The sequence below is a fragment of the Sesamum indicum genome, linkage group LG13 (genome assembly GCF_026168435.1).
Source record: "Sesamum indicum cultivar Baizhima isolate 11 linkage group LG13, ASM2616843v1, whole genome shotgun sequence".
Lineage (NCBI taxonomy): Eukaryota > Viridiplantae > Streptophyta > Magnoliopsida > Lamiales > Pedaliaceae > Sesamum > Sesamum indicum.
This window is the reverse complement of record NC_142669.1, coordinates 14457630-14482968: the sequence shown is the minus strand read 5'-3', so window position 1 is coordinate 14482968 and position 25339 is coordinate 14457630. Positions and strand designations below refer to the sequence as shown.

Genomic DNA, 25339 nt, shown 5'->3' with positions numbered 1-25339 from the left:
TATTTTGAGAGTGTCTATATTATTTGAATATTCTGTACTCTTGATATTACGAAATCCGGGTAGTCAGGATTAATTGCATACTTTTTGTGTTTTACAATTGTACAAAAATGTACACTTTTATATTTATATATTTAATATAATTTTTTACAATTGTACAAAATAAGTAACTATTATATTTGTATCCTTAATTGTAATTTTTTAAGTTAATGCAATGCTAATTTTATTATTTTTTGAATTTTAGTATGTTGTTAAAATTAATTATATATAAATTAAATTATATAAATTTATTTAAAAGAAAAAAATTTGGACCAAGTGGGGATTTAATTTTTAGATATATGTTATATATATAATAAATATACAAATATAATATATATATATATATCATATCATAGTTAAATATATATACGTATAATATATATTTACATAGTGAAAGTGGGGCACTTGGAGTCGGGATTTGAAATCCCGACTTCAAGTCGGGATTTGAATTCCCGATTTCTGTCAATTTTATTATTTGTTTAATATTTTATTGAAATCGCGATTTTTATTATATATTATAATAATATAATTTTTTTTATTTAATAATAAAAAATTAATTAACTCTGAATTAATTAGTCCACGATATGAAGTTGATTGGGATAGCGACGTGATCAATTCTTAAAAAAATATTTTTTTTAATTTCACGTCTTGTTATATTTATATTATATAATTTATTTGTTTTTTAATAATAAAAAAATAATTAATCCTATACCTAAGTTATTCATCATAATGAAAATGCAAGAAAAATCTCAGCAAAATATAGTGTCTGTTTCATTAAAATAGGAAAATCAACTATCTTTAATGTTTTTTGTTATTATTATTTTATTTAATGTGTATTTTCATTGATAGATTGTTAGGTTTAATTTTTAGTTTTATTAATAGTGTTTGAATTGTTTTAATATTAATTTATTTATTTTAATACATAATAAAGATAACGTGTTTGCTTCTCTCTCATAAAGTCAAATAGAGTCGAGTATTTAGAGAGTGCAGTTGTAGGTGTATTAGGGTTATTTATTTTTTTATTATTAAAAATTTAATTATATTAATATAATTAATTGAATATATTAATATTATTATGAAGAGTCGTGATTATAAATCACGACTCGAATTAAAAAATATATTCTTTCTAAAATAAATTACCAAGTTGCAATTTAAAATCGATCGTGAATTGGAATTAAGACAGCAAGTGGTGATTATAAATCACGATTTGATGTCGTGATTCCAAATTACTATAGCAAGTTGAGCATTTTTTCTTTAATTTTGTTTAATTGAATATTGTGTAAATTAATTATATAAAATTTATTTTTAATAATATATTAAAATTTAAAAAATTATAATACTAAAATTGTATTAATTTAAACAATTATAATTAAGTATACAAATGTAATATCGTATATTTTTTTGTATAATTGTAAAACATATAATGATGTATATAGTTATTTTTGACAACCCAATATCGGCACACATATGATTATGTACAAGAATCTGTTTGTTGGGATTATTGCCTTGCACTTTGGTAGGCAGAGAATACTTAGAGGCGTGAGACAACTCTTTCTAAGGAACTCGGCAAAATGGCCCCGTAACTTCGGGAGAAGGGGTGCCTCCTCATAAAGGGGGTCCCAGTGACCAGGCCCGGGCGACTGTTTACCAAAAACACAGGTCTCCACAAAGTCGTAAGACCATGTATGGGGGCTGACGCCTGCCCAGTGCCGGAAGGTCAAGGAAGTTGGTGACCTGATGACAGGGGAGCCGGCGACCGAAGCCTTTGGCACTGAACCCATCTCATTGTGAATAATGTGATGATTGATTTCGACCCGGGCGCGAAAAAATTTGAATAGTAATGTTGTAGACCAACTCAAATTTCGGTACATCACGTATTCACGACAATACTATTCGCATATCTTCGTGCCTTGGTTGAAATCAAACATCACGTATTCACAATTTTAATATATTGTTAAAAATTAATTTTATATTATTAATTTGTAAAATATTTAATTAATAAAAAAAAATGCTCTCAACTTGCTGTTCTGATTTGGAATCACGACTTGCTGCCATGATTTCAATTCATGACATTAAATCGTGATTTTAAATTGCGATTTGGTATTTTATTTTTTAAAAACTATTTTTTTAATTCGAGGTGTGATTTATAATCACGACTCCTTATAGTAATATTGTATATTAAATTATATTAATATAATTTTTTTATTTTTTAGTAATAAGAAAATAATTAATCTAAGTTTAGCATCATCACTGAGTAAAACAGTCTTGAGAGTTGCATGGTCGTTATTTTTGGCTTGTTTATATTTAATAATGAAAAGAAATAGTAAAATTGTTGTGAGATTAGAAGTCTTGCAAAAATAGGGGATTAATTATTTTAGTATTATGAAAAGAATAAAAATATAATTAAAATAAAAGGTATAATAAAAATATGTCGATTTTGATTTGAAGTTTTTTTTTTTTTTTTTAAAATGTCCGAACATCCATGATTTCGGGTTGTGGGTGCTATCCGCGATTCAAAGTTATTTTTATTTTTTTGGTCACATTGTAGTGTGCCAGCTTTGACTTGTCAAGGTAAACATGTCAGCATTGGCTGGTGTGTCAGTCTCAATTTTATTTTATTTTTGTAAGTGTTATATATTATCATTATTATTATTGAATTATTTAATTAAAAATTTAATATTTTTTTAATTACAGTCAACATTACAAATTTATGAATTAAAATACTAAATGATAATTAAATTATCGTAATTTATATAAAATGAGATAAAAATCAACATAATCTATGAGATTTGAACAGTGACTTTGAACTTGTATTTTAAAATTTAAATCTCTGTAGACACATTTATCTTTATATTTATGTATATAATAAGTGGGATTATAAAATTTTATATATCCTTCCTCAATTCTTGAATTATATTCCTTTGTTAAGTGGAAAGTCAGTTAAAAGATTATGACAATTATAAATTAATACCTAAGCAATCTAAAGATCAATTACTTTCGACTGTTTTGTAATACCTCATGGATTATTAGCGAATATTCTAAGCTATTTTGGTGAATTAGTTAATATAATTCATAAATGTAAGTTATAAGGACCATATTTTTTGGTAGGCCCATGTGTAGCTCGACCCACCACCAGGATGGCCCAAACCTAAACCCGACCCTTGAGCCGGTTTCTTAAAGGCTCTAGCTCTAATTTCATTTCTCCTTCCCCCTCATTTATTGAGTCAGTCGCACTGTCTCTTCTCTTTCTCATGTCTTCTTGTTTTTCATGTCTTTTCCCTCGGTTTCTTGCAAATCGTCGTCTGCCTCCCTGTCGTCTTCAATTCTTCTTTGCTATTTATATTGTCACTCCCTTTGGTAAAAAAGGAAGAGAAAAAACAAATCTTCTTCCTAAGTTCTTTATGAACTGATAAATACCTGCATGGTGGGTCTGTGTGATTTTGAGCCTTGGTGGTTGTGGTTTCTTGGTGCAATCGATAGTGGATTGCCAGCGTTGAGGCCATGTGCTTCCTCCTCCTGATCTCGGCCCCCTGAGCTGTCTACCATTTGTATTTCTGTTATTTTGTAATATTTATTGAAAATCAATTTTGAATTATTAAGGGTTGTAAAAATCCATGATTATTGTAATAGTTGAGTTAGATTGAAATTTTGGGCTCGTCATTATGGGGTGAAAACTCAACAGAGTGTGTGTATGTGTGTGTGTGTGTGTGAAAGAGAGATGGGTGAGAATAGTGTGTGTGGTGAAAGAGAAGAGTGGGTTGTGAGTTCTTTTAACGCATTAAGAACCATATAAAACCCATTAACAACTCATATTAAATCCATCTTCAATCCATATAAAATATAATTTTATTTAACTTAAACTCATATCAACCCATTTTAATTTATAACTAATCCAACCCAATTCAAAATTAGTAGGGTTGCATTGAACCCATGGGTTTAAATCTATATTGACACCCCTAAGGAGGAGGCTCTTAGACGAGAGAACGGAGAACTCTCATGCAGACAAGACAACATAATAATTATCTTTTATTATTTAGATAGCAAAATTTGAATACCAATATAAATTTTACTCTCAATAATTATTCTTGGGCTTTCTAGGATTATAAATAAATTTACCCCTTGGAACATTCGTTAATGTGTCATTCATCTATCTCATGACTACAAATCTTCTTTTCACAAGATGTAGAGAACTTGAAGTATACTAGACATGATTTTTCCCAACCACAACAAATTTTATGTATAATTATATCAAAATTTTGGGAATGACGGTGCAATTATTCCATACAAATAATATGGAGAAGAAGGTTTGTTCTTGTTTTGACATTGTGATTGAATGGATTATTTTGCTTGGGAAGACCCTCAAATGCATATAAAGACCAAAAATTTAATTTCTTATTTGAATTTAATTTAATTATTAAAATAATCAAGATCTACATACTTTAGATGAGCCAAAGAGAGTCATGCTTGATTGACTTTCATCTATGACAAAATTGACCATTTAGTTGAGTTGAGCGCAAATAAAACTTCAAATCGCATAGAATGAAGAAAGATGCTTAAGCTAAAATACGCATACTTAACCAATTAATCTCAAACTAACAACTGAACTCTGAAGAACTTTTGACACTCAATCTTAAGTTAAAAATAGCTGAGTAATTTGATTTGTTTTTGGACTTCAGTTAATCCATAACTAACAAATTCTGAATCTAAAAATCTGAGTTTATTCTTCTAATTTTCTGCATATACTGGTCAGAACTAATGTGCTCCATCCCTGTGAATACTTGGAAATACAAAATAATCGTCTATCGGAGTTTCTTCAGCATGGAAGACGATCTTAACTGAATCGCAGAAGTCAAGTCTATTTTCAAAAGATGCCGATAGTGCAGTGTGCTCTTATTTGGATCTCTTTCCCTCTTTTTTCTTTATGACTTCATCAATGTACATTATGCCTTTGCCTTTGTAAACTTCGGGAGGTTTACAACTCCGAACAGCGGCAGCAAATTGATGCACCCTGCCCTTGTCAATCCCAGTGCAGCATACAATGTTGTTCTTGAAGCAAAATACACGAACTGCTGGAGGCACAGTCAGTTCAACCTCATGGCTGTAACCAAGTTTCAGGTACAAGAGACGGCCTTCTGCTTCTGCTCTTGCTTTGAAACCAACTCCAACAATCTTAAGAAAGCGAAAGAACTTGGCTTCCATTACACGGAGAATATCAATGACCTGACATCAGCGAGTATGCTACCGCATCAAGAGCATGAATGAATAATTAGACGTATGTTACAGAAATATAATTCAACAAAATTGTAATTGCTGTAAGGGCAAGAGGTGTTGAGAATTATGAGAACTGGGTTTTACAAGATTCACTTGCTTTGAATGAAAGACCTCTTAATAATAAGCTGGTGCATATATAATTTAACGGAAATGTCGACATTTAATAGTCTTTACCTTTTTTTGGGTACACGCATGGTACACATATAATGTGATGAATTATTGTTAATGTAGACAAAAAGTAAACACATGTCCATGGTCCATAAAATCTCGCTAAGGTACGCCTGGAACTTAAATCTAGAATTTGGTTCCTAGGCTTCACCTAATCTTTTTTCTAGCCTCTGACAAACAAGGCAAGTAAGCTATCATCTTTTATGCCCCTTCTCCTCAAACACTTCCCTTCACCTTGAACTGAAAGATACCAAAGGAAAAAAATCAAGGAATCCATAAGATGGAAATGTCAATTAGATGAGTGGCCTCCTCTCCCATACCATGAGGAACAGGAGAATCCCTCTACAAACCTAATGTAGTGAAATTTGTCATTTTGAATAATCAATCATTCAGATGATTTAAATTTTCTTTAAGTGTTTATGCACCTAAAACCACAAAGTAATTAATTCTTTTAAGTTGTTTCAGCAACCACCAACAGAATCAGAAATAGATAGCACAGTAATCAAGAATTGAAGATTAGCAATGAAGAATTTAGTGAGGAAAACAAAGGCCAGTTTCACTGGAACTCTACCCATTCATGCCGAACTAGCCCAAGCTTTCCATGTAGATCTTAAAGGAAACATGGGCTTGTAGCACAGACTTCTGATGCAAGAACAGCTGCGCAAGCCTGCTAAAGCCACCAGAGTCTGCGCCTTCTATAAGAAGATCCTAACAGGATCCATTTACACCCTTCCAGCTTATTTAAGTGCCAAAACAACTAATTAAGAAATTTAAAAATTTTATAAATTTGGACCCATAAAAGATTTAAAAAGTTTGGACCATTTATCTTGTAAGTTATAAATGTCACTAAATACGGTATAGTGGAACTTCTCCACTGCACTTTGGTAATGGAGAGGAGTCTTTTCCCATTAACATGGTACATATAGAGAAGATGTTGTCTACAATATGCAGCAACCCTGAATTGACAAGGGTACTGTTTCATTGGTAAAATGTTTCTATTTATCCAGTTAGATATTTTGTTGTTGTCAACGGCATAATGAGAGCAGTGACAGGGGTGAAAACGAGCCCAGCTCGGCCGAAAATCTGAGCTGGAGCTCGGGCTCGAGCTCACGAACGAGCGGAAGAGGCTTTAAAGGATCCATTGGTTTCTATAATCAGAGAGGAAAGAACAAAAAATCATCACTAAACCAAAGGATTGTGTAAAAAATATAGATAGTCACAAGAGCGACAACAAAAATCCAGCAAAGTCCAAGCACAACCAAACAAAGTCAATAAAAATTCAATCAGACATTTCCTCAAACACCTTGAAAGCATAGTTACTCACTCAGAAAATTTCATCTACAAACTGTAAAAGAAATTTACCAAAAACAAAAATCACCTGTTAATGGTGGATTCGGAGGGAAGGTGTGCTGTGTGCTGTGTGCCGATCGATTCGTGGACGTGAAGCTAGAGTTATGGAGTTCTGCAATTTTTTCTTCACTTCGCGCGACAGAGAGAGTGAGAGAGAAAAAGAGTTCTCACTACTCCATAGTGAATAAGCAATTCTCAATTTCTCACGTTACATGTTTACTACTCTTTTAGCTTTTCTTTTTTATTTCTAATTTTAATTTTAATGAATTATTTAATTGATTATTTATTTAATAAATATAGAGATAATTAATATATTTATTTATATATATTAAATAAATATAGGGTTAATATAACTAATAAAAATATATTTTATTGTAGTGGATATTAAATATAATAATATGTACATATATATTATATTAAATATCTATTTACAAAAAAAATATCAAAACGTACTAAATTATTGATTGAACTTGTTTTTGGATAATACAAACAGAAATACCATATCTTAATATCATATGAAACTAAAATATGAGATATTGACTAACAATTCTAAGTTATGGTAAATATTAAATACAACATTTTATTTTAGTGGATATTGAAATTATAACGATAAAATACATATGCATTATATTAAATATTTATTTACAAAAAACTATTAAGATGTACTAAATTATTGATTAAACTTGTTTTAGATAATATAAACTAAAATATCATAACTTATTATCATCTAAAACAAAAATATGAAATATGGACTAATAATTCTCATATATAGTGAATAAATGCTTTTTGTTGTGATGGATGGAAATTGTAATGATAAAATTCATATGCATTATATAAAATATTTATTTACAAAAAATTTATTAAAACGTACAAATTGTTGATTAAGCTTGTTTTTAGATAATATAAATCAAAATACTAGATTTTAATATCATTTAAAATTAAAATATAAGTATTTATTAACAATTCAAATATATGGTGATTTAGAAATGAATGCATTTTATTTTAGTGGATATTGAAATTATAACGATAAAATTCATATGCATTATATTAAATATTTATTTATATAAAATTATAAAAATATAATAAATCATTAATTAAGCTTGATTTTTAAATAATATAATTTAAAATACCATATTTAATATCTTCTAAAACTAAAATATGATGTTTAACAAACAATTCTAATTTATAGTGAATCTTAAATATTTATCTACAAAAATGAACCAAAACTTATTAAATTGTTGCTTAAGCTTGTTTTTAAATAATATAAATAAAAATATCATATTTTATTATTATATAAAATTAAAATTAAGTGATATATTGACTAGTGATTCTAATACATGGTGGATATTGAATATAAAATTGAGATAATATTAAATATGTACTTAATAATATTTATAAAAAAAAAAAAAGGTGTGATGTTGGGAGCCGGCTCGACTCAACTTAAACCCCTAGAGAGCACACTAAGATATTAAAAAGTATGACTTCGTATTATAGCAAAACATTTTGGGACAAAGAAAATATTATTTTTCCGTAATACAATAAATCTTTTGATTTAGGTTGTAAATAATTATGTTTTAAATAACTGAAATTACAACAAGCTCCCTTGAGGTTTAATGATCCAGTCGAAATCCATGAGACCTCCCTAGTTAGATGAAATGATCTTCTAGACTGTTCGAGATCACTACCTCTCCAAACTAATGTAAGGGTCCTGAGAAAAGAGAAACAGATTGTTAAGTTTGTTGGGATGGCCCCCAACTATGACCCTACGATACTTAAGTCAGTATTTGGTATCAAGGTTGCTAACGAGCCAGCAAACCAAAGTGATCTAAAATAGAGTATTGAACGTAATTAATGTCTTACCATAAATGCATTGACTAAGAAGTACTTATAGTGTATAAGGGGGTCCAGTTGTCCAATTGCAACCCGAGCAGCGACCCTAACCCGTCAAAACGATGCGGATCTCTTGGGTAAAGTTGCAATTCTGAAGTTCAGGGCAAAATAATCTTTTTCAAAATCAGTCTAATTTTCATTTCACTTGTTCATCGAGCTCTTTGTATTTTGTAATCCTAAAGTAATTTTGGTCATTTTATTTTAATTTTACTTATTTATCAAATCAAGTTAAAAATAAATTTATACATGCACAAAATTACCTCATTTATATAATTATCATATGTATAAATGTATACTAATTCTATAAACTTTTTTTAGTTCATCATTCTTTTGATTTTATTAATTGGATATTTACTTATGTAAATATATAACCATATATGCATGTATAAATTTATTTTTAATTTTATTTTACAAGCTACTAAAACTAAAATAAAATATATTCCAAGTATTTTAGAATTGCAAAAATAAAAAGAGCTTGATGAACAAGCGAAATTGTAAATAAAAAAAAATTAAAAAGAATTTCTAAAATACCAAAACTACCCTTTGTCGAAAAGATCTTTTTATTTTTGCAATTCTAAAATACTTGGAGCTCATTGTAGTTTAATTTCACTTTCTTGTAATTATCAAAGCAAAAATAAATCTATACATGCATATGTATTTATATATTTACCTAAATAAATATACAATTAATAAAATTAAAAGTTGATGAACTAAAAAAAATATAGAATTAATATGTATATTTATATATTATATAAATATGGTAATTTTATGCATGTATAAATTTATTTTTAACTTAGTTTGAGAAACGAGTAAAACTAAAATAAAACAAGTCATAAGTACTTTAGAATTATAAAATAAAAAGAAATCGATGAATAAGTGAAATTAGAATTAAACAAATAGTGATTTTGGTATTCTAAAAAATCTTTTTATTTTTATTTTTTCACAAAGCAAGTTTTTAAGGGTAAAATGTTCTTTTCAAACTTAAAAAGTAAAGGCTATGAATTTTTGTAAGGTTTTAATACTTTAACGCAGTAATTGATGTAGAGTAGACACTTCATGGATGATAATTATATTTAACCCTTAATTAAATTCATTTGTTTTGACTTGCAGTTAACCAGTTAATAGAATTAATTAATTTTGAATTTGCTAATTAAATTAATAGAGATCAATACTTAAGTTAGTCAAGTATAAAATAAAAAATATATCTCAAATAAAATTATGTACCCCGAACTTAAAAACGGTTCATGAGGTTTGTAGCAAAGGTTCATACTCATCGGATTCAGGTGTCGTAATCTTAGCTTTTCAATTGGTAATCGATATTGGTGGTTCATGATTACCAAATCCGTTCAAATTTGAAGTGATAGAAATATGTGCAAAAGTGCACGTATTCTTATCTTATTTGGACATTTTCAAATCCTATTAAAAGTATTTATGTCGAGGCTCCTCTTATTAGACCCCTATTAAGTAGAATCTACTTGTCTAGTCAATATTAAATGTTTGGTGATTTTAATGCTAACTAATAAATATAAATCGGATGTTGATAATTATTAATAGTAATTATCAATTTAGTTGTTAAAATTATTTATCATTTTGTTTAATGAAAATTGATGATTGATTGACTTAATTATTCTGCATCTTTGCTTGGGAAGAGAGTTAAGCTGAGCAGCTCCATGAGTTGGCTGAACATAATGATATAAATTGCTCAAACTCAACCTATTTCTTGAAATGTGACATAAAAATCAAATTTATAACACAGAAAAAGTGTAGAACAAAAGGTCCCACCGAGATTTGAACTCGGGTTACTGGATTCAGAGTCCAATGTCCTGACCACTAGACCATGGGACCTTTGACATTCATGACATACGCTAACTAACTACTCGTACTTTGCTGAAGAAGCCCATATCTTTGGTAACCGCCCCTACTAAGGAACAGTTACCAAGCGCATGGAGAAGAGGCCAGCGTATGTGCATATTGCAGTTACATCAAGGATGCGCCTTTCTCGCTATCATTGCAGCCGTTAGATCAACCTGTCAAAAGCTGCTGCTTCATTTCCCAATAAGGCGAAGTTGCAGTAGCTGAGCAGATGGACAAACACCAGACAGGAAGGGAAGGTCCTCCCTTCTCAAATACTAGAGCCTTCCCTTCAAGGAACAAGGGGATACCCTCCTCCCTCACGACTGAAAACGAGTCCTCCCTCTCGATGAAGTGAAATTTCTTACTCTAAGGATTTAGGACACATCATTCCTCCTTAGAGTGGGGGGACTTAATGAAGGTACGGCCCAAAATAGATTGACCCAAGAAGAATTGCTAGACCAAAATATAGGCCCACCAACCCAAGGGAGAGGCAGTCCACCCAAGTCACCATGCTTGGCTAAGAAGGGGACCTCCTACAATTTGGTTCGGCCTAAAGGGGAGACCTACTAGGCTATGCCCAAAAGGGCGCCCTCCGCACCTCAGTCCAGTCAAGGAAGGGAGCCTACTTTGTCAAATATGGCTCAAAGAGGAAGCCCAGTCCAGAGACCCCCAAAGCTAGCTTGTAGGAAGGAAGGTGTCCTCAAAAAGTTGTACTTTTTAGCTTAAAATGACTCCTCACCTGATAGAAGTCTGCACGAAGAAAGAGTCCCTCTTCATCTGGAGATTCGTTGCTTGAGGAACGGATAAGGAGGAGCCTTATCCGCAAATCCCACCTTTCTTGCTGGCCACATGTATTCTCTTCAGCAAGATCGTGTTACAAAGGAACTCCTCCTCTAGAAATAGGGAAGGTACCCCTCGGCAAGCATCTCTTTTTCCACACTCGGGAACTCCTCTTGCTGCTACTTTACCACTCTAATTTCGTACTCTTACATATGAAATTCTCACTTTTATCATAATTTCTCGTCGTAATTTATTTTTACATTCATCTACTCTTAAATCTGGAACTAATTTAAGCATCAAAGTGCTAATATTTTGTTTTGCGGGTTCTCTTTTTCAAAAGCTTTCATTCAATTAGCCCAAATCCAATATCGAGATCCAAGAACTTTGGACCCATACTAAAATCGCGCGCATCATATAGAAAGTATAAAGTAGTTATAGCTCAACTGATATATATACAATATGTAAAAGAATTTGAATTTGATTTGCAAAAATATATTTAAAAGAAAGTTGAATGCAAGTTTAAATAAATAAATAAAAATATAATCCCAAATTAAAATATGTTTTTCATTCTTTTTGAGCCCATTCTTCAGTTTTCATTCCTGTTGAATCTATTCTAATTGCTTTTAATCGATTAATAATGGTCTATTTTTTTTCAACAAAGCCAAGATTATTATCTATAAGTGAACAATGTTCAATTTGCACAGCAAAAAGTTTGAATAGTTTTTAACTTTATCGATCAAAGTTCGTGACATATCTTAAATAAATTAATTTAATAATATGTTTCGGTGATATCATTACAAAAACGAAATATGTATATTGCTTCATTCATTTTAAGAAAATTTGTTGTTTTATGTTAATGTAAACTTAAAATTTGAGAAATTTTATTTTTTAAAATTTATTAATTATAAAAAAAAGTAACACAAATTATAATGTGTAAGAGGCAAATCAGATCCAATTATTTTGATATATCATGGACAAGACCCAAGAGGTACTCCATGGGTAGGGCCTGCATATGTTACATGCATATATATATATATTAAAGGAAGTTGAGAGGATTAATTATGGTCTTTTTCTTAATAAATAATTCAAAAACTTAGGTAATTATATATTATGATATAATGAGAGTGTTTATATATACTAGTCTTCGTCAACGAACCTCCACAAAGTCCAAACCAGGTGAAGCGGGTCGGGTTTTCCCGGATCTGGGACCATTTTGTCCATAGCCAACCAATCAAAATCTTCAGCGAAAAATATATATTAATAGCAAGTTGCAAGTGTTAATATCCATAATTATTATTTTTCCTTCACCAGGGTTTCCTAAATCCAAGAAACATCAAAATGCCCAAACCCTGATCCGCCGCCCGTCAACCCATTTCCACAATGCTTCAACCAACGCCGCCATTGGAGGAAACCGTTGATGAACACCAAGAAAACCATGTAGATGAACAGCAAGAACAAAGCTATCACCTTCACTCCATCAATTCCACAATAGCAATCCGCCTGCTCCCCTCTCAAGGCCTCTCCTTCCAGCTCTGGCCGGCCGCCTCCGCTCTCGTCACCCTCCTCGACAACCACCGCCGCGGCCAAACCACCGCTCTCTCTGCCTTGCTCCCCAACGAGCGCCGCCTCCGCCTTCTCGAGCTAGGCTCCGGCACCGGGCTTGTTGGGATCGCGGCTGCTGCGTTACTTGGTGCCAGAGTCACGCTCACGGACTTGCCCCACGTGCTGCCCAACCTGCAGTTCAACGTGGACTCGAACGCCGGAATCTTGGAGCTCCACTGGGGGGCAGTCGAGGTGGCGGCGCTGCCGTGGGGAGACATACAGCAGATGGAAGCTGTTGGGAGAGATGAGTATGATGTGATACTGGGGTCTGACGTGGTGTACCACGATCATCTCTACGAGCCGCTGCTGGAAACGCTGAAGTTTTTCCTGTTGGGAAGTGAGAAGAAATCGGTGTTCTTGATGGCCCATTTGAAGAGATGGAAGAAGGAATCGGCATTTTTCAAGAAGGCTAAGAGGTTGTTTGATGTTGAGATTATACATAGGGATAGCCCCATTGATGGGTCTAGAGTTGGAGTCGCTGTCTACAAATTTGTGAAGAGGGGTAGTCCTATTGAACTCTGAGTTGAGCTTAACAAAGTGGATTGGGTGTATACATCAAAGATCTGTTGCAAGATTTTGTGATGCAAAAGTGATGGTTCATGTTCTGGTCAATCACTATTCTTGGCTATAATGGGAACTAATAGTTAGTGTCTTTTAAAATTGAGGGAAATTCTCATTAGAATGATCAAGAAATTAGAGAATTAGAATGATCAAGTTTGTTCAGGGTAATTATGATTTTGGTTCCCAAGCCTAATTATATATGTGCTTTTTGTCACACTCCAAGGCTTGGACAACACACATCTTCCTAACTTGGTGGCAACGACATGTGCGGTTTAATTAGATTCATCCCAAAACGCTTTTGAGCCCATCTAAATTTAGAGTGGAATCTAAATTCAAGACTCAGATTTTTTGAAAAGTTTTCATAATAATTACACAGCAAAAATAAATACAAAAGTTGGTTAATTATATATACGTATATGCAAAACAAGTGTTTTTACAAAACTTTTTTTGGGAGTCATGCGCTCACCACTAGTGTGACTCGAAGCAAAATTAGGTGGGTCCCACTGACAGCATAAGATAATTACCCTCGTTTTTCGCATCCACCTGGTTGATAGACGAAGAGGTACAAGAAACCTGTGAAGAATCAGATCAAATAAATACCATCCTTTTATCTTTCAAAAGACCTTCTGCTAGCTTATCATTTTAACAGGGGCCGATCCTATAATCGCTTAGAAATGCCATACCTAGGTACATAGTTGGGCCAATCATAGCAATAGACAACGTCCAACCTGTCTTGGTAGAACACCCATACTGGAACTAGACAATCAAGCCTCTATTAGCACCTTTATACTATTCCCACGAATCGTTTAGCCAAGGGCTCGATACTGTATTATATAGAAGATAAATAATCTCATCATGTAGTAGAACAAATAACCTATCGTGATACACGTTACTTAAAAATAAACTTTAGTACTTGCAAACAGTATAGAACACCGTAAAAACTAACAAAAGCTATCCAAACGTAATTGAATCATGTAAAGCAAAATCAATCTTTCTATAGAATCTCGTTTCACTTTTTCAGAAATAATGATGGAGATAATTAAGGGTATGATCACGTTCAAAACAAGTAAAATTATAATTATAATAACTTAATTATACTCCTCCAATTTTCTCAAATACTAGTATAATTGTTTAGTGACACTTACAACAGCTCTGATGATCATAATTGCTTCGATATGCAAAAATCACCTATCCAAATACTATTAAATATTTAAATAATTAAATTTTAAATTAGGATAAAACAACTAAACTTAAGTTGTCAATTAAATATTATCATAAAACTCAATTATTTATATTCTTCTAGCTAAATAATTGCTAATAATTTTCTCGACTTTTAAAGGATTACAAGATTAACCCTTAAAATCTAGTATTAGTTTTTATTATTCCAATCATCATTAATGTACATAAATATTTGAATAAGTCAATTAAATCATTTTATCAATGGAAATATTTTGTCAATTTAATCAATTCAGCAGCTTAGCTATTGGCTAATATTAATTATAATCGATTAACTAAGTAATAAAACCTAATACAAAATTAAACAATTGCAAAGGTTTTGGAATAAATAATATAGTCCGTTAAAGTTAATATACATATTTGTATATATACATATATCTATATGCATATAAATGAATGATAACAACTCCCATACAAATAAAAGAAAATGAATTAAATATTATTAATTTTAGTTTAAGATATATAACGAAAGGATTTAACAAAATTTAGCAATAAATTTAAAAAATCATTCACGGGAGAAATTGGGCTTTGCTTATTGCAAAAGAGAGATGGGTCAAAAGATGGACAATGTTTGTCTTGATTTGTTTTGGAAGTTTTGGTGGTATTTTGAAATGTTTTGAAACAGTACTCAATTTGTTTTTTGTCAAAACAAGTCTACACTAATTATAGGTCTCATAACTAAAAAAATTATATACATACTCATACATGTATATAAATATATATAAAAGAGATATGAATTGACAATGAACAGTAGTTTTGTCTCTTACTAAACAACATCAAACATACCATATTTATTTTATATTATCTCTAGATACAAATCCAAACATACACACTATCTCTAACACATACATATTTATCTTTATTTTTCTCTCTCTCTCTATATCCATCGAAACACATCAAAATAAATTAAAAATGAAACCAAACATATTTTCAAAACAGAGTGTTTTGGGTTTTAATTTCAAGATGAATGTGTTCAATTATTTTTTTTGGAATAATTACAAATTTTGGCCCAGTGACAAAATGAGGAGTGGCTGTCACCCCTTGTCAAATTAAGGGGATTAATGGCAGTTGAACCTATCCCCTTGTTTTTATTTTATTTTTTTTATAGTTTTATAAAATTTGCAAATTAGTCTGTTAATTTCTAGTCATATATAATTTAACTCTAGAATTTTTATGAAATTTTAATTTAGTCCCTATAAATTTTGATATGTTTGAATTATAGCAAATTTATGAATTTCTATCTCTTAAAAGTTAAGTAATTAGGTTTATATGATTTTTTCTTATCCCAAATTAATTTAAATAAACTCTTTAAATAATCTTTAAACAAGAAATATGGAAAGAAAAATAAATATTATGAGAAATAATAAATTAATTTATTAGAGATGATTGTAATATTAATATAATAACCAAAGGGTGTTACAATTTGCCCCGTAAATAATTTGAGATTGCAGTTTTAGTTATCAAATTGTTACTTTCTTTATTGTCAAGTTAATAGCAAGTAAAATTCTTGTTGCTAATTTATATTATTTAATACATAAAATTTACTTGCTAATAAATTCAGCAACGAATTATTTAAAAATATATATTAAATAGTGTAAATCAGTAATCAAAATTTACTTGCTAGTTAGCTCCACTATAAAAAAGTTGAGTTTTAGCCACATTATAAATGACCACGGCTTAAAAGTCATAGTAAATCAATATTATTAACCATGGTTAAACGAAACCAGAGCAAAAACTTGAATTTTTACTACAATTAGTCAATATTCGCAATTATTTATAGTTATAACCAAAATATTGGTCATGGTTTTAGTCATGGCTAATATTTTGGTCACATCTGCAGGAACAACGGTTAATGATCGTTGCTAAGCAGTGGTTAGTTCATATTTAACACGATTTTTTTTTTAGCTATAGTAATTAATTATAGCGAAAAAAACATAATTATATTAGTGCTCAACTCTGACTCTAGCATTAAATATTTTTGTAACTATTGACTTTTTTTCATATGGTGTAACTGTTTTCCCCCCTCCAAATAGCAGTTTTGTCAACTTTAATGATCGGTTAATGAAAATAACAAAAAATACTAAAAAAGTAACAGTTTGAGGACCAAAACTGTAATATCAAATTATTTGAACAACAAAAGTACATGAAGGGTTATGTTTGAGAATCAAAATTGTAATTATCTCAGTTTGTTGGGATACATTACAATGTGATTGAATGGATTGTATTAACTTTATAATGGTTTTGATTCGGACGAATTTGATTTGACTAAGTTTTTTTTTTCTTTTTGTTAATAATTGAAATGATTTATGAAAAAAATTGATAAAAAGGAAAATATAGTATGATTATGATTAAAGATGTAATAAAATCAAGCGCAACAAGATTACAAATATTTTAAGATTGTCAGTTTGAAGATTTAACTCAAATTATACTCCATTTGAAAAGAAATGAATTTGAACTCATTTATAGTTTATGTTGATATGTATTAAACTAAGCAGTCGTTACCCGCGGTTCTCACGAGCATATAAAATAATTATAATATTATTTGATGAAGAGGGAAAAATTGAGAAAAAAAAATTAAGGCCAGAGAATATGAACGAATTTGTTAGATGAAAGAAACATGACGCAAGAGAAAAAAAGTATATTATAATTATGGGTTAATAAAAGTATAAAATTTTGAAATAAAAAGAAACATGGAAAAGTTAGACGAGAGAGAAACAATATAATAGTGGGTGAGAGAAAAAAAATTATAATTGTGATAATATTAAAAATATTATTAAGTTAGAATAAATTATTATATATATTTGATACTCATAATGGCTTGGCCCAAAGAGAGCAAGTAGCATAAAAGAAAAAAAGATATGTCGAGTGCCAAAGGAATAGAAGGCTCAAAGAACATTAAAAGGCCCAAGGCCCCCTACGAAATTTAGTCCGAGCAAGGGCCCACAGTGCCAGCAGAAAGCCCAATCCCAGCAAGAGCCTAGTGTGCCTACGCTGAGTAAAAGCCCAGGGTGTCCTCAAAGAGTCAGACAAGAGAAACCCTTGAAAGTAAATCAACTCAAGAGGGTCCAAGTGATCCAAAAGAAAATCATGGGAGAAAATTATTTTTTTCATCCGTTGATTTTACATTATATCACTTTTAGTTCGATAAGTATGTCATTTATTTAATTAGTCTTGTAAGTTTGAAAAATAATAAAATTAAGTCCAATTTAGGGTTTTGCATTAAATTTTCTGGCACCATTTTGAATTTAAGCCGAAAATTGCATACGTGGAAGATACTTGCTAGAAATAGAGAGCTAGGTACAGTTAGGCCCATACAACGAGTCATTCATTTGTGGCCTGTGGCATCCATGTAGGATCACTCATGCCACATTTGTAGGGTCCCACAAACCAGATAACCACTAGCTGTCCAAGAAGGGACACATGACAGTCCTAGAAGAATGATTGAAAACATCCTTATCCATAAGGTAACCTCCAGCCTAAGAAACCCAGCAATATGTACATATCCCCTCAACTACCTCGAAGAATCCAGGAACTTCATCCCAAACAGGCTCCCTTGTCCTTCCCATTAAAATCAAGGGAACTCCACTAAGGGAGTGTTGCAAAAACTTTTGCTTTTCAAGAAATAATTTTTTAGAAAAAATTGAAAGTTGTAACAGAATCAAAAGTAAATAATGTTTGTAAAACAACTGAAAGCAGATAAAAGCTAAATCGAATAATGCTTGGAGAAAAATCACTTCTAAAATAAACTTAATTGATGAAACACTATTTTATCCCTATGTGTTAAAAAGATACTATCTTTTTGCTTATTATTTAACTTGTTGTTTGTCATTATTAATTACTTTTTCACAAAAAAAAAAGTAATGGTCAAATTAAAAAAAAAATCGTTTCAATGTTTGAAATTCTCTCCTTTTTCTAGTAGGAGTGGAACGGATACTGGAATAGTAAAATTTGAGACAAACTGGGTGTGAAACTCCAAAAAATAGCTGTTAGAATATAGTTGTTGCACCATATTTAGGAACAGGTATGGGAATACGTGTGGAACGTTAAATTTAGTCGTTGTAACACAGTTGGAATGGATATTGTAATACGATATTTTTTATCTACTAATGTCGTTCCAAAATTGTAACTCGCTTTGGAACTGTCCTTGGCACACACATTATTTTTCAAAAATACCATATTTAGGAACACGTATTGTAATGAAAGGTTTTCTAAGTACTTAAACCATTCCAAATTGTACCTCATTTTAAAATAATTTTTTCATTTGTCCAATATTTCAACAAACTCTGGAGTATGTTTCGGAACGGTACTTATCTACAATTAGCATGTCATTCCAATGAATACAACACCGTTCCGAAATATATTACAATGTTTTATCGTTTCAATTTTGGCATGGTAGTAGGAATCCAACTTGTAACACAAAAACTGAAATGGTTTAGGTAACAGTTTGACTGATCCAAAGACAACGGATGGAATATACGAGAACTGTGATGTTAGCAACCTGATTTCATTTCCAAAGAGTTCCAAAATCCATTCTAATTAGGAATGGTGTTTGGAACGGTTGTTTTATCCGCGCTAAATCCTTTTTTTTTTGTAGTTGTTGTAGTAACTTTAGGTTGGTAATTTTGGTTCTCTAATTTTGGATGTAGTGATTCTAGTTTTTTATGTTTTAAAATAGCAGCCATTGTGACCATTTTCCACTTTTATGATAAAAGCTCAGTAGCCATATTAATATGCTTTTGTCAGACCCTACATGCTTATAAAATAAAATTAAGCCTCGATAACTTCATACCTTGATTTGACTGCCATTAGATATTCCAAGCCTTTAGTTTTATGGATTTCTTCCAACCATACTATCAGAATATATGGTTTATTGGTACTTGGCTCATACAGCAACAAACAACAACAAATGCGGTGAGATATCTACAACCATCCGAGATCTGGGTAGAACACCAAAAATGAGAGATCTCATCCGTTATTTTGGTTCAAGAGTTCTATTATCTTAAGTATTTGGATTAACCTATGTCCATATTTGTACTGTCTTGTAAATCTCTCTTAGATCTTTGACAGAACTTGGGGTATCCGCTTTACTTCTTTCTAATAAGCTTTTTTCTATCATAATATTAAGAACTGCATTGTTTCAAAAATTTACTTGATCAATCTCTCCTTACTCGTATTCTCTCCCAAATCTTGGTGTATTTTAGATGTCCCATTGCATTTCTTGTTGAAGGAGAGTACTTGCGAACCATCTGTTCTGGTAGTGTTGTGGGAAGAAGTTCATAAAACTGAGGGCTTAATTTTGGTGGCAAGGTAATCAAATCCCGATATGAAGTTTATGGGAACTTAATTTTATTTTGAAAGCATGTTGGATCTGATTAAAAGCATGTGATCAATTATTGAGGTTTTAGGTGAAAAATTACACTTTTAGTCCTATAGGATAAGGGATTTAACACCTTTGGCTTCTCCTTTACAGGATTTTTGAAATGGTCCCATAATTGGAAAAACTCAATACATTTCGTCCTATGCTTTATGAAAATTTTAAAATGGCCTCAAAATTAAAAAAAAGCAACACATTTAGTCCCATAAATTCCTTAACGTAGAGGATTAAATGTGTCTAATTTTTTTTTTAATTTTGGGATTATTTTAAAAATTACATTAAAGTAGAGGATTAAATCTGTCGAGTTTTTTTAATTTTAGAACTATTTTAAAAATTCCAAAAAGTAAAGTATTAAAACTGTTTAACTCTCTACATTATGGGACTAAAATGTGTAATTTCGCCGGGTGTTCTCATAAAAGGTGGAAATGATCACTAGTTGAGCTTAATGGCCAAAATCATTAATATTTTGAAATATAGAGGATTAAAATTGCTACATTAAAAGTTAAAAGACGAAAATCATCAACCCTTTAAAAGTACAGAATCAAAATTACATTAAATTTACAACTTGAATTGCCAAATCATCAAATTCATCGAATGTCCTAATTTATGTACTGACATAATCTATAACGCTTGGCCAAAAAAGGCTAAAATTATCATAATTTTGAAATTAAAAGATCAAATTACAAATTTTAATTTAAATAGGCCAAAATCAGCACTCCTTAACTTATTGAACTAAAATTTTATTTTTCTCGATAGCGATATAAAGCAACTTCCTAAATTTTCAATACTTTCTAACACCATTATAGTGGTGTTCCGACCGCAGTGACATCAACTGCATTTATCTTTTAATACGCAAAAAGCAAGAACTAGCCGAGGATGAAATTAATGTTTATGATGGTAGAGCATTCGATGTCGCCTACCATAGAGTTTATAGAAAGGACAAAAAGCAACGGTCATATGTTGATAGTTATATTCATTTTAGTGTCAGCATTCCTGAATTGAAAAACAGTATAAGAATGGGTGGCTGACAGGTTTAAGGTAGTTCAACGTAATTATCATTAGCAGAGAGGTATTTTGACTACTCTCCTATAGATATTAGCATAATTATCTCTCTCTCTCTATATATATATGTTTTTCACCATGCCTCGACATGATCGAAATTTTGTCCAAAACTGCACGAATTCAAATCTTCCAAACTCATATACGTAAAGATCAAAAAAATATAAAAAGAAAAAGGAGTTAGATGCAATTTACGTCCTGTAATATTATAAATGAGTAGATTATCTTCCTATGCTCTTTATTTTTAAAATAAAATAATTTATCTACTTATTTAAAAATGTATTAAATAAGACTATGAGGAGATGACTATTTAACAATTAATGGCGATAAAATCGGTGGATTAATGACGCAAATAGAGGAGGGTTAATGCTGAAGGAAATTCTAATTCAAATTGAATTTAGAATCAAAGAAATAAATCAATTACATAACAAATATATCATATTTGCTTTATAATTAATTTAATTTGAATAAACTTGATTTGGATGAGAATTTTCTGTTGACGAAGGTGCTCATGACTTGCAACCAAGAAAGAAAAGATAAGGGTGCCCATGAACACAGCCTGAACGTAGAAATAGCAGCACTTAGGTGACCAAAACCACAATAAAACCCCAAATTCCAATTACGGATATCTCGTCTGGCACATTAACATGCATTTTTCTTGAGCATGTTAGCTCAGCTGCACATTTGATTATTCAACACCCGCGAGCGCATGAAGAAACACCCCAGTTCTTAGCACTAAACCTACAAGAAAATTAGCAAGACATATAGAAGAAGATATGAGTAGGAGGAGGAAGACATATCCGACCATACAGAAAGCAACAAGTGGTCGTAAAGCTAAACCAGTTGGCTATAACTTGTCATTGTTGAAAGAAAGTGTATGAAACAGACCAACAGAAAAGGGAGTTCGTAGCTATATATATATGTGGAGGCAGTCTGAACAAAGGCAGAAAAAGCAAAATCTAACCAACAAACATAGAATTTAACTCATTTTCACTCCATCTATGTATGTAAGATCCGTCAAACCATAAAGAGAAAAAAACAGCTGAAAAGAAAAGAATTTCTCATGAGCCATAGCTATCAGTCACAGTACCACTATCACCATCAAATGGGATTTTTGGCCTTTACTTTTCTGATATTTGAATTTCCTTTTTTGGTTTTTTTGGGTCTGAGTTTGTGGGGATTAGTTCTTGGAGGGTTTATCTTGTGAAGTCATGAACAAGGCTCGGCCTGTCAGTCACGTTGAAACGCCAAGAAAGGAATGGGATTGCGCCGCTGCCGCTGCCGGTTTCTGAGTCGCGGCGGTGATCGGCGACGTCGTCTTCTATGAACCGGAATTCGTTCCCATAGGCCGAAGAATAGCACGGCGTTTTGTGGGGCTGAGCCCAAGTGGCCCCATTCATCATGTGTTGTGAGTCGACGAGATGGGACCCGTGGGCGGCTCCGCCGCTGCTGGTGGCTGCTGCCGCCGTCGCTCTCCTCTCTTCCTTCTTGAAACGAATCCCACAAGCATTGCATAGCGACTGCAACAATCAACCCTCACCATCATTAGTCTCTCCATTTACCCATGCACGTATAGTCCAAAACCAAAAAAAAAAAAACCCAAAGAATCAAACAGCAATCAAATTAGTCAATCACCTTCGGGCCTCTAGGTCCATTCCTCCAGAGGGGAGTCGAAGTAGTGTCACAATTAGCACACCGACGAGCCAGAAGCGGGTCGCCTCCGGAACCAGCGTTGCCATTGTTTCCTCCACGGTGGCCCTTGGAAGAAGCGGAGGGCGGCGGCGTGTGCTTGGATGGCAGTATGTTCCAGCCGAAGTTAGACATGCAAGAAGAACGCTTCTTCTCCTGATGATGGGCGGCGCTCTCACTGGTAAGACGAGTAGAAGGCGTGCCTAAGGAAAGAGTACAATCGACAGAAGCAGAAGGAGAAGTGGTGAAAGAGTACATCTCCCCCTCATCAAAACCTCTGTGCCCATTAGCCATGGAGAAGAGCATCGAGAATGAATTGCTCTGAGTGTGGTACATGACGATGATGATGAATTCAAGAATGGGGTTTTCAGCTCAACACAAAAAGGGTTTTTATACAAGAATTAAGTGGGAGAGAAGAGTGAGTGTGTGTAATAATAGTAAGATGTTTGCACAACAACAACAACTTAGGAAAGAGAGCTGGTTTTACGAGCGTCGTACGTACATAACATAATAAGCTGCAGAGATGAAGAGGGGGGTGGGGTGGGGGGTGTTTGTGTGTGTGTCTGTGTCTGTGTGTTAGCTTTATAAAGGTAATAAAAATGGGAGTCAGCAGGTGGAGCAGTAGTCCACGTTTGTCGTCAATTGATTGTCATGGAACCAAAAAACTCACAGTAAAATTAGATAAAAATGGGGTATGCAGAGAGAGGGCAGAGGTTACTTACACCTCGCAGAGGGTGTAATTTAGTGTAAGAGGAGAATAAGAATGAGGCACGAGGTGTGTGGACTGTGGCCTCTGCCTATATACACATTTCCATTCATTCATTCTACATATATATATATATAGACCTCATCTCTCTATACATACACATATAGATACAAATTTGTGGGGTGGGGTGTGGAGGGGGGTGGGTTTTGTGACTAGAATAAATTATAAAGAAAATTATAAATTTGAAATTTTTTTAAAAAACATACCATTTTATTACAAAAATTGATAGGAAGTTAATTTAAACGGTTGAAAAATAACATTTTAATTCAGTTTCGAGTAGTTTTAATATTTTCTATTTTATTAATAAAATCTATGGAATTGATAAAGAATTACTTATAATCTTTTGTTCAAACTAATTTAATTCTAATATTCGAAATAAATTAAATAAAATTCATTAGTCGACCAAAAATATTTAATTTTTAATCACGCAAATACAAAAAACAAAAAAGAAAAAAAGAAATGATGGAGTTGGTCATGGGGCAGTCAAAAGAGGCCACGTGACTAGCGGGAACAGTCTTCCATGGATCTGCCTTCTCCGATCACGAGGCAACAGTGGCCAAAACCCAATACATCAACCTTGTGTCTGTGTCTGTATCCGTATCTCTGCCTGCCACCCTCCCAAGGAAAATGGAATTGCCCCCACCACCACCGCCACCGCCACCCACCACCACCGCCACGCCACCGGCAACCCACCATCACACTCACGGGAATAAACACCTTGATTTGGTTACCTTCTTCATTAATTAATTCTTGTTAGTGATTATATTAATGAGGGTCTGGACATGTTGGGAATATGCGTTTTTTTGTATTGTATCGTACCATATCAGAGTTGCTGCTGTTCCGGTCTTCAATTAAAGTAATTCTCTAGATTTGCAACATTTATTAATTATTATTATTATTAAGGTGGAAATGAGATTTTTGCCGTTGCAACACCAATTCTCCTACAATTAATTAGAGAAAATTAGTGTAAATTACATAGTAATTTTTTGAAATTAACTTTAAATATATAAATATATATACATATATATACAAAGGAAAAAAATGCAAGCAACCCCTTGTGATATTGCAAATGAGCAAATTACCCCCTTATGAAAAAATAAATAAAGATTTATACCCCTATAATTTTTAAAATGAAGAAATTTACCTCCCTGTATAAGGAGATAAATTGCTATATTTTTTTTCATAGGGGGTAATGTGCTCATTTTCAATATCACAGGGGGATAAATTACTATTCACCCATTTTACAAATTACAAGTACACTCCTGGAAGAAGATATGGTAGTTGTAATTATGAGTATACTCCCTATTTAGTGGTATAAAAAAGTTAAACAAATACCCCTAAAACATATTAGACTGACAATCTCTTAGGGGGTGTATTTATAATTTTGGACGGGACGAGGGAGATATTTATGTATTTGGATCTAAGCTTAAGAATTGTCAATGTAATTTACCCTGAAAATTATTACAAATTGTCTTTCACTAAGTCATCAAAATATTTTATACGTATTACTTGAAAAACATTTTAAATTTTAAATACATCAAAATACACATTCGTGCATTTTTAAATAAATGAATTTTTAAAAATGTACATTTATTTATGCATTGGTGTTTTACTTATATGTGTATCGTATACCGCCCCACTTTAAAAATACAACTTAATTTAATAATATTTTCTTCAAAGTTTAGAAAAATAAGACAATCACA

General features: G+C 32.0%; 3 protein-coding genes and 1 non-coding gene across 5 annotated transcripts; 1 reads left to right on the top strand and 3 right to left on the bottom strand.

Annotated features, from left to right (window-relative positions):
• Window positions 1-4651: 4651 nt before the first annotated feature.
• Window positions 4652-7029, bottom strand: LOC110013057 (large ribosomal subunit protein uL6m-like). 2 transcript variants are annotated; one of them, XM_088877139.1, is made up of 2 exons: window positions 6854-7029; window positions 4652-5274 (listed from the first exon to the last, which is right to left on the bottom strand). In XM_088877139.1, exon 2 carries the CDS (start codon window positions 5233-5235, stop codon window positions 4927-4929), a length of 309 nt encoding a protein of 102 aa, XP_088733265.1. In that variant the 5' UTR covers window positions 5236-5274; window positions 6854-7029; the 3' UTR covers window positions 4652-4926. The 2 variants fall into 2 exon arrangements, with proteins under 2 accessions (XP_088733265.1, XP_088733264.1); XM_088877138.1 differs by having other exon boundaries at window positions 4652-5256.
• A 3459-nt stretch (window positions 7030-10488) lies between these two features.
• TRNAQ-CUG (transfer RNA glutamine (anticodon CUG)) lies at window positions 10489-10560 on the bottom strand. Its single transcript has one exon. It is a non-coding gene; the product is annotated as a tRNA-Gln (tRNA).
• A 2063-nt stretch (window positions 10561-12623) lies between these two features.
• LOC105176103 (uncharacterized) lies at window positions 12624-13726 on the top strand. Its single transcript, XM_088876998.1, has one exon. It carries the CDS (start codon window positions 12730-12732, stop codon window positions 13471-13473), a length of 744 nt encoding a protein of 247 aa, XP_088733124.1. The 5' UTR covers window positions 12624-12729; the 3' UTR covers window positions 13474-13726.
• Window positions 13727-22061: 8335 nt separating this feature from the next.
• Window positions 22062-23669, bottom strand: LOC105176102 (GATA transcription factor 18). Its single transcript, XM_011098804.3, has 2 exons — window positions 22817-23669; window positions 22062-22701 (listed from the first exon to the last, which is right to left on the bottom strand). Exons 1-2 carry the CDS (start codon window positions 23204-23206, stop codon window positions 22378-22380), a joined length of 714 nt encoding a protein of 237 aa, XP_011097106.1. The 5' UTR covers window positions 23207-23669; the 3' UTR covers window positions 22062-22377.
• Window positions 23670-25339: the final 1670 nt, after the last annotated feature.

What these genes read in the sequence shown, in the direction of transcription:
- LOC105176103 (XM_088876998.1), top strand. Translation starts at nt 12,730, where the DNA reads ATGCTTCAACCAACGCCGCCATTGGAGGAAACCGTTGATGAACACCAA.
- LOC105176102 (XM_011098804.3), bottom strand. Translation starts at nt 23,206, where the DNA reads ATGTACCACACTCAGAGCAATTCATTCTCGATGCTCTTCTCCATGGCT. An exon ending in ATGGACCTAGAGGCCCGAAG is followed by an intron (nt 22,702 to 22,816) that starts GTGATTGACTAA and finishes TGATTGTTGCAG; the next exon opens with TCGCTATGCAATGCTTGTGG.
- LOC110013057 (XM_088877139.1), bottom strand. Translation starts at nt 5,235, where the DNA reads ATGGAAGCCAAGTTCTTTCGCTTTCTTAAGATTGTTGGAGTTGGTTTC.